Source organism: Orbicella faveolata, unplaced genomic scaffold (assembly GCF_042242905.1).
Source record: "Orbicella faveolata isolate gen_17 unplaced genomic scaffold, um_ofav_v1 contig_24, whole genome shotgun sequence".
NCBI classification, from domain to species: Eukaryota; Metazoa; Cnidaria; class Anthozoa; order Scleractinia; family Merulinidae; genus Orbicella; species Orbicella faveolata.
In genome coordinates, this window is record NW_028301552.1 from 10608052 (window position 1) to 10617903 (window position 9852).

Genomic DNA, 9852 nt, shown 5'->3' on the forward strand with positions numbered 1-9852 from the left:
ACCACTGATCGACAGAGAAACGTTTGAATAATTATCTGCGAGCTCTCTGGTCTAACTTCTTTCGGAGAGCTAAACTTAAGCTGTGAATCAGTTATTATTTGATGTATTTTACCCAGTTCTATTAAACATTTTTTTCGCACATGATTGCCTAGGGAATTGCAGGTGACGTTAGCACTACTTTTTTTATTTTGTTTAGAGCGGTTTCCAATTGAGTGTCGAAAGTAATCTGGCAATTACTTTGTTTTTGGTTCTGGTTCTACTACGGTTTGAGATTGGCTTTGTACTCTTATTGGTATGTAACTGGTTTGGTTTTGGGCTTCCATTCCAGTGAACACCGCTCTAATAAAACAACGCAATAAATGTATGTACCTGCACATTGTCGGATGTCATCTCCCTGGTATCCAAGAACACAGGAGCACGTGTAGGACCCTTCAGTATTGGAACATTTGGCAAGAAAATGGCAGGAATGCTGATCATTTGCGCACTCATTAATATCTAAAAAAAGACGAAATAGCTATAAAAGAAAATGTTACTATTTCGTAACTTTTAATTTGTGATACACAACCAACGAATTTGAAGTTGCTACGACTACGTGCCATAGCATGGATCTTTGACAACTTTTAAATTCTCGCTTTTAAATGCCGCTCTCAGGGGATAGAACCAATGCATGTGACGCAGGGTCAAATATACAGTACCGTCACTTACACACTTTCTGACAGAATCTTTTTATAAAGTAAAAATTGCTTTGCTTCGGTGGGATTCGAGACCACCATGACTGAGCTATGAGGCCAGACAGGAGAAGCTCGTTACAAGTGTGAACCGTATTGTCTACGTGAACACTGCGAGACAAATTAGGATGGCACTAAATCTGCTTACAATATGAGAGGTCTTAGACAAAGTTTGGTCCATGCTAATTCATTTGCGAATTACACAGTGATGGACTTCTGCTAATTGAAATAAAAAGCGGCATGTGGAACACTCTGGGTAAATGTGGGATTTAGCTTGTTATAGAATACCTTCACAGAGCAATCCATCTCCAGTATAGCCGCTCTCGCAATGGCATGTGAATGAACCGATGTTGTTAGAACAGACGGCATGTTGATGGCAATTGTTTTGTCCACTTGCGCACTCGTCGAGATCTACAGAAGTGGACCAAACGCTTTGCGTTATGCCACTGATCGACAGAGAAACGTTTGAATAATTATCTGCGAGTTCTTTTTCATCAATATCTAAAAACGACGATAGACTCTGTTAAAGAAAAGATTTACTTTTTCGTAATTTTTACGACACAAAGAGCGAAGCTGAACTCCCCATGACTACGAAAGCATGGATCTTTGACAGTTTTTAAATTTTCAAATGCCGCTCTCAGGGCCGGGATAGAACCAAAGCATGCGAAACGGGGTCAAATATTTAGTGCCCTAACCTTCACACTTTCTCATAGAATCGTTTTAAAGTTGTTCGTCGACAAAATCGTGTTATATTTCACCAATCCTAAAACCATCTGTGGTACTTATACCTAAGTTTCTCGTTCGAAATGGAAACCACACATCCTCAAACATACCTACGCAGTTTTTACCATCTCCAGTGAAGCCTGGTATGCAGTCACAAGTATACGATCCTACGGTGTTTAAGCAGACTTCCAAATCTTGATCACAATCATGGTCTTGTGTTTGACATTCGTCGACGTCTGCAATCAACCGATAAGGTCAAGATTAACCAGAAGATGATGATGATTCTCAAGCATACACACTAATTTTGGGTCTATTAATATTGATAACCTACAGTTTCTGTTTTTATCATAGACATGGATTGGAACCTTTGAAAAATTGAAACGGGAGACACCAATCGGACACTTCATTTGCACACCGCCTTTAAAAGAACACTAATCATGGTTCCAGTCACAAGCAAAAATAACTGATAACTTTTTACCTCCCATAAGCGTACACTCTCCTAAGCAGTCACTTTAGCTAGTTTCCAACGGTGTTCGCTTGCGTGGCTTTGACCGTATTAAAGTGAAATATGTTCCTTTAATTATACCACATCCAATTTTTATTTAATGAGTATTGACTTATCTACTTCAATATCAGTCAAAGGGTAGGAACCTATGTACATTTCCAACATTTATGTAAACGTTACGATTGACGAAAGTTTAAACAGGTTGATCTTGAGATTGCTTGGCTATTCAGAATTCTTCACAGTTGCCAAGGCTTGATTGTCTCAACAAGGGCGTAACTATGTCTTTATGTCTAGTGAATGAGAGTGATCTAACGTTATGGGAAGTAATGTGATGAACATACCTGTACAATCCGTGCCATCTCCTACATATCCAAGAAGACAATGGCACGTATACGACCCTTCGGTGTTGAAGCAGTCGGCGAGTGAAGGATGGCAATGATCCTGGTTATCGGCACACTCATCAACATCTACAGCAGTAACAACAATAAAAAGAAGTTTAGAAACTTGGAGATTTAGTCGCCTTGACAACGTGCCATGGATGCACCGGACACAATATTATATCAAATTTTCTTTCTAGCATTTGTTTTCAGACTAGAACAAGCAGGTTATCGTGGGAATTCACTGAATACTAACGAATTCACTGAGACGTCCTTGGTCTGATTTTGATTCTAGCATCAATGTATTGTTTTTACATTGCACTATCTAAATTGAAATTTCACGAGTCAGTAACTTTGGTGTAAAGAACTGGAAAGCGCTCGTAAAGATTCCCCAGCTGAGTTTCTGTACGATTTTTACGACAACTATATTGCTAACTTCTATTCTTAACTTAACGGACGTGGTGTGATATGGTTTCTTGAAGTAGGCAACCTTGAAATATTAATGACTTGGAGGCAAAATTAAACATGATTCGTGTAATTGTAACTCACCGATACACGATCTGCCATCGCCGGTGTATCCTTCGTTGCATGCACAAGTGAAAGAGTCCTCTGTATTGGTGCAAGTCGCTGATGGATGACAGTCATGAGTGTTCGCCGTGCATTCATCGATATCTGTAAACATAGGGTAGCTCACAGGAAGATTTAATTAAAATTAGGCGACGCTCATACGTTTGAGGAAAATCCAATTATGGAGGTCTAGCCCGGAACAGTCTGACATGCTATTTGACGTTTACTTTCATGATTTCTATTTACGCCATTACCTTCAGTTTATAGTCTACTTACTTGTATTGATTAACTGTACTGTACACTGAGCTCAGTCAATTTAAGATAATATAATTATTTTTCATGTTTATTCAGACGAATTATCCGTTTATTGTTTGATACCTCTAAACGGGGCAAACTATCAGACACAATAATATCTCATTCCGCCCCTGAGATATGCAAAATAGCGTGCTCTGCTCGTCTTTATACTGACACGTATTACCATTTAGAGGCATGATTGATGCAATGATCGTCTTAAACACAGACGGATTATCTTTTTCAGCCAAGTTCGTCTCTTAGTTCAGATAGTTTGTCTTGACGTATGATCCATCTTGTGCCCGTTTTTATGTCGAGACGCACTTCTTGATGTAATAACAAACGTGCCCAAGTTGGTCCACTTTAGCATTAAAGCAGCGAATGTTTTGTGAAAGCACCCTTTCATAATGCAAAATAAATATCTTTTAGTATTCGCTAGTGAGTTTACGATTAGAAATGATAAAAGCAATTTCCAGAAATATTTAGTATAGAAGGAACTCACCTGCTGTTCCATACACCTCCACTCTAAGACAGTTCCATCGATGTTGCTTAGTTGGGTAAAACCGAATGTATCTTGCATAAACCGCTACTGGTAGCTTGTGTGTGTCAACTGTATCACTGTTACCATCCCTATGAAATTCCTGTCAGAAAGATACCCGAGAGTAATCCTTTATGTAATCAATCAATCAATCAATCAATCAATCAATCAATCAATCAATTAATCAATCAACTTTATTTAAGTGTCTAAAAACTTGCAGTCAGCTCGGAGGCCGACTAATCAAGGACACTTCCAATAAGATTACTATCAAATTAAGTTAAGTTAAGTTAAAAGTTACCTATCACTTCTTATGGCATATATACAGATCTAAAATGCCATTAATATTTTAAAATACTTTATATACGCTATAAAAGCGTGCACGGTGCCAAACAAATGTGATTTTAGGCTGTCATTTTCTGAAATGTTGCATAGATTTCGGCCATTTTTGTTTCAAATAGGGCATGAGCCTGGAATTGGAATTGATGTATGGTTAAAACTGGGGAATATGAAGGCTCTTGTCAAATGCTGACGTAATGAAAATTACTTTCGCTTAACTTAACTGCAAATTACAACTAGGACGCGTACACTGACCACATAGGCATTACGTTTACAATGTCGTTAAATCTGGCCTGCTAATAGCTTATCCACGTAACTGCCCAATGGGTTCGACAGACAGAATGTATTAAGGACGATTCTTTCTGCTTTTTGATCCACTCGCTCTCTTCGAATAATTTCCTCTCTGATTTTGACAGCGCACATGCTCTTCCAAATATGGAAGGGCCATATACATGTATGGTAGATATCACACAACACTGGCTCGTTACCAACGTTTTAATTAGGTCTGAAATAGGGCAATGGATTCATAACATCACAACTTGATCGAATAGCAGTGCTATGTACAACAAAATTGACGCAAATATTTTACCCTAAAAACATACAGTTTTTTACATACCAAATGTCAGATTTCCTTTTTAACTACAGTAAAGAACATCAAACTTACCACTTCAATGCCATTTCCATCTTTATAATTTGTCCAGTTTTTCTTATCAGATGAATAAAACCGCTTGAAGTCTGTAACCCATTCATCATAACTGTCGTGATTTCTATCTCCCTGAGTAGCAACTGCACACAATTGAAATACTTTTCCAAGGTCAACTTGAAGCCAGTCAGTACCGTTTTTCTCTTTTGCACACCAACCATCACCTCTGTTACCATGGAGTCGACCGTAAGCCGGTTGGTAATTATCGTCATCACGGTAAAAAGACGAAGCTGTCATTTGATCGTCAGGGATTACATTTTGACTGGAAACGCCAACAGCGTTGTGGAAACATTTGTCGAGGTCTAGATGGAGGAGAATTTATTGCTAAGAAGGACAGGAAGTGCCTTATCTTTTGTTCGCTTATGATTAAAATGTCTGCGTCGGATCAGCAAAAGATGGCTTCACTAAAAGTGTTGTCCCTCTTTACCATCCTAGCTCTAACTCGAAGGTTCCAACCTGTTTTCGAACATTTACGAATTTTAACGCTTCCCAGTCTTTGTTTCGCTCTTCACCCCAAATCTCGTGCCTGAGTACGAACATGACGGGCACAACATATTAGAAACGAGACCATTTCTTCATTACCAGGCGTGAATAGGATCAGTGAAGAGATTCGAAGGCGAAGATGGAAGCGGACTGGACGTGTACTTAGAATGGAGAGGAACAATGACTGCATGCATGGTGGCGATGGAGTTGCAGGTTGAAAAAAAAAAAAAAAATGAAATAAAATAAAATAAAATAAAGAGGGGGGGCCAAAGACCACATGGAGAAGGATAGTGGAAAAGGAGCGCAGACAGAAGGTTGGGCCAGCTAGGCAGAAGCTAGAGCGAGGCACAAGCCAGGGTTGGTTGAAGAACGAAACTTGCCACCTAAAGCGCCTATTGGCGTGGAGAAAACTAAATAATAATAATAATAATAATAATAATGATAATAATAATGATAATAATAATGATAATAATAATGATAATGATAATGATAATAATAACAGTTTAATGATGACTTTTCTACTGAGTAGCTCTACATTCATCATATGCTAAGAAGGTTGCTAATCAACTAACTTCACTCGTCCTTTATTTAAAAGTATAAAAGTAAAACGAAATAATACCTTCAGGAATGAGCCAATGTTAGTACATACTTACCAGTGCATACACGCAAAGAACACCGAGTTATGTTAGGTGGTCTGTAAACATAAAACGCGCCGCAGTTGCGAATGAATATTCCATACTGAAATATACATTCATCTCCGTTAAGATGGTAACAGAGTTGACGCTCAACAATCCCATCATTCACAGCAGGATGGCCACCACGGATCCATCCCGGTGCATTGGCTCCGCAATGGTGTATGGGTGGTGGGTATTCAGGAATAACGGTTCCGTCACTTCCTTTAAAGCGAATCCAATATTCACCGAAAAGGTCGCTCATAGAGTCATCACAGCCGCCGCCTGCACCATTTGAAACAGATCGGGTGGGATCGTTTACGACTTTGTAGCTGGTGCATTCTGTAATTAAGAAAAAAAGGTTCTGTCTTGAGATTTATCGTTCCAAAATTCACAATTAACCGATCAGAAGCGGTACCCACCGTCCTGATATCATACCATATCAAGTCACTGACCTCATATGGCTACGATATCGTAGTCATCAAGGTACGTTAAAAACCTAATCGTAACTTTTTGGCTATTAGTGTTTGTCTCGCGATAGGTATTTTGTATCGACTACGTTTCGCCGATATACGAACCATAGCTCGAGAAAACTCGCCTAAGGTACGTACCAGAAAGTTACGATTTGGTATAAATGCAGTTAACCGGCATATGACTAGCGTGGAAACCCCTAAATGTGCAAGTTTATGTGTCGCTCCGTTAATTTTTTAAATATTTTTTACCTTTGGCATATTTTTTTACAGAGAAATTATGACCCTAAAATTCTTCAAATCATTTTTAAAATGCTTTTACTCCTATTTAAAACTCGACTAGAAGACGTTACATGTATCATCAGAGAAGCTTAGCAAAAGCTGAGCGAGCTAACTGGCTGAAGTAATTGGGTTCTTCGGGTTGCAAGTTCGTTACTGGTGAGGTTGATAACAAGTTGTTCCACTGACGCAGTAGAAAGCCATTGGCTAGGACACAAAGTACAATTTGAGCACTTCATTTTTCCCTCAGGTTAAAACAAAAAAGTAGTGACATTCGTCTCTAAAATCTCCGGGTTATTCCATAGTCAAACTCACTTGCAAGCCAACAGTTATGAACTATTTCTTACCATCCGTACTTGAAGCGTGTCCAATATGGAACAAAGACGTCAAAGACGTCAGCAAAGACAGGAAAACCTGCGGGCAAACCATTGACATCAGCTACCTTCAATTATCCTCATTTCACTTGAGTTAGATAGACAGATGTAGTTATGAAGCAATGGAGCAATAATTATTTTTGTGAGCCAGAGGATAAGCGGCAAAGATATATTTGATACCAGGATGACTCTAGGTTGCACTTTGGACACAAGTTACCGCGTATAAAATGCGAGTGACATACCTTTTTCGTACGCTTCGGTGGCGTGTCAGGCGAGTTCTGTCGAACCCGAATACCCACAACGAGACAAAATGCTAATATGCCGTCGTAACGTATCAAAAATCTACCGTACCTAAATTCGGCCAAGTGACCATTGTATCGTTGCTTTATCAGGTCAGTTACGTCATATCGTAGGATATCAGGACAGAAGACACGGCTTCTGATTGGCTAATTGCAATTTTGGCTACGGTAAATAACAACTGATTGTTATGTTCCGGCAATGGGCAATAAAAACTTTATTTTCATATAAATATATAATGATTGAAATAAGTTTCGGAATAGAAGCAGCACAAGTGAAAATCTTGCTAATTTGAATCGTAACGCCCGGAAACAACGAATACATATTTCGCTTAAATAAAAAAACATTCTGTCTAAGACATAGTAAGAGATCGTTTTTTTATTAGCTGAGTTCATGGTTGATAACTTTGTTAAGTTCAAGGAGTTTGTTGAGTGAAATGAATCACCCACACAATAATTCATGATTAATATTTCTGAGTTCCGCTCCGTTGAAGAAAAAGGATGTGGTCAAAATTATAGCAACCAGTAAAGCACGTCGTGACTAATACCGCTCCATCTTAGTTTGCCATGTTAAAATGTTCTTCAGCATTAGTAAGCTTGAAAATTGATCTGTTGCTAAAAGTACAACTTCAGTCACTCTCGATAGTCATTAACGTTTAGAAGAAGAAAAAAACGATGAAAAATGAAGCAATACATATCTCTAAATAACAAGGAAGAGAAGTGCTTTTTCTTCTAAACGCCATAAAATACTTACGATTGATTGAACAGCCTCAACTCTCTGCAATTGTTCATGGTACATGGCTGCTTCAAATTACTTTTCGTCCACACATCTTCGTTCTTGATACAACGTAAAAATCCTAGTCAGACAGCCTTCACACGAAAATGTATAAACACCTCGTAGTCGAGGCGACTTAAATAGACCGAAACCAAAACTATTGATAACTTCCCTTTATTAATTTGTATTGAACACAAATTATGTTCTTTTTTGTAATCCACTGTTATGGAGACTTGTTATCATTAAACTCATTCAATATAAGCAATCTTTTCAAGAAAGGTCACGGCTACTCATAAATTTTTCAGCAGCGTTTTGCTGGTTCGGTACAGTAGGAAATGAATTGAGTATTTAGTAAGCCCTGAATAGCTTTAAGTGAAATTAGCAGAATTTCTGGCTTTCAGAGCTTGTCTCTTCTTTTTTGGTATAATATCGTAAAAATCCCAAGTCCTTCAGAGATTTTGAAAAGACTGGGACAAAAAGTAACATAATTTCAATCATTCTAATTATTTTTGTTTGACGAGGTTTGGTTTTAGCAGCCAATCTGGGAAGTTAACTGCAGGCAGCTGAGAAGAGTTAAAAATAGTAATTGGTAAACAAATAGAAAAACGCATTTTGAACACAGAATAGTTCTCACGCTTAATAATGATAGAAAAGGTTGAAAAAGTTAGATAAGAACACCCACTAAGACTGTTTCCTTCTTTCGAAAACAATCCGTAGTCACACCATTGTTTATGCTCTTCCAACTGTTCGCCTGTCCTGCGGTTTTTGTTGATTGGTTGCTTTAAGTCACATGACGTCAAGGGCGTGAAATAAGAAAATGTGTTAAATTGAGGTGAAGTACCTACACGGACTCCTACGGCTCACGACATTTCTACATTTGTTGTCCTCTTTTGAAGTTAATTTTCTGGACCTATTTTGCTCCTCACGTGTTTCTAAAGGGCAGTTTTTGTTCTGTTTTGTTATCAGAGGGACCTGTTCAGGTTGGTTGAGAGTTAAGGGTTATTTTTGATATCCATTACAGGTTATTTGTTTTCACTTATTTAAACGTGAAAATCTTGGGGCCTTATTTGGAGTAAAACTTCCAAGCCACACATGTATGCAATGCGGGCTAATTTTTTTTTTCCGTTTGAATAGCAGTCAGAATGTAAGTGTGTAATCATTGGTAGCATACAATCTAGTTGAGTAAGATGGGAGTGAGCAAAAAGAATTAAAAAGAATGAGTACTTTACCTTTGTCTCGTTTTGTTATCTGTTACGCGAACTTACAAAGAAAATACCTATCCACTTGTCCTGAAACCTACAAAACCGCTGAACGGATACCCAGGCCTCTCGCTTCACGTATAAAGATTGACAATGGAGGCATCTCTTTGCATTTTACAGCAAACGTTTTGAGCGCAATCCGAAAACTTACAGGAATCTCTAAATTTCTCAGCTCCTATGAAACCAAATCAACACAAAACGACGTCAAAAGATGTTTTACAACATAGCCTAATTTATAGTCGTAAATACTTTCACTGCAATTAGATAATTTGAGACAGTTTTTTTCAAAGTTTTTTCTCAAATTCCTTTTCGCTGTGTGATCGCACCGTTAACCTTGGCCAATACGTACGCTCCCCTCCCTCTCTCACACGTTTTTTTGACGCCACAAATATTTTGGTAAACCCTTCCCAGCCCGCAGTTATTATTCTGGCAAAAAAAAAAAAAAAATTTTCGTGCGGAGACAGGGCGACGTCGGAA

At 38.4% G+C, this 9852-nt stretch overlaps 2 protein-coding genes across 2 annotated transcripts in view; both read right to left on the reverse strand.

Annotated features, from left to right (window-relative positions):
• Positions 1–9852, reverse strand: part of LOC110061010 (polycystin family receptor for egg jelly-like) — a 353714-nt gene that overhangs the window by 294073 nt on the left and 49789 nt on the right. The window contains exons 5-6 of the mRNA XM_089291705.1: positions 4730–5070; positions 3694–3832 (exon numbers count right to left, since the gene is read on the reverse strand). Coding sequence (XP_089147831.1) covers positions 3694–3832; positions 4730–5070 — 480 coding nt within the window. The remainder of the gene's footprint in view (positions 1–3693; positions 3833–4729; positions 5071–9852) is intronic.
• LOC110043205 (uncharacterized) lies at positions 179–1204 on the reverse strand. The gene is made up of 2 exons (XM_089291704.1): positions 1017–1204; positions 179–495 (listed from the first exon to the last, which is right to left on the reverse strand). The coding sequence occupies exons 1-2, from the start codon at positions 1095–1097 to the stop codon at positions 340–342; spliced, it is 237 nt and encodes a 78-aa protein (XP_089147830.1). The 5' UTR covers positions 1098–1204; the 3' UTR covers positions 179–339.

Coding starts and splice junctions, on each gene's coding strand:
- LOC110043205 (XM_089291704.1), bottom strand. CDS start 1,097: ATGCCGTCTGTTCTAACAACATCGGTTCATTCACATGCCATTGCGAGA. Junction 496..1,016: donor AGATGGATTGCTCTGTGAAG/GTATTCTATAAC, acceptor GTCTTTTTTTAG/ATATTAATGAGTGCGCAAAT.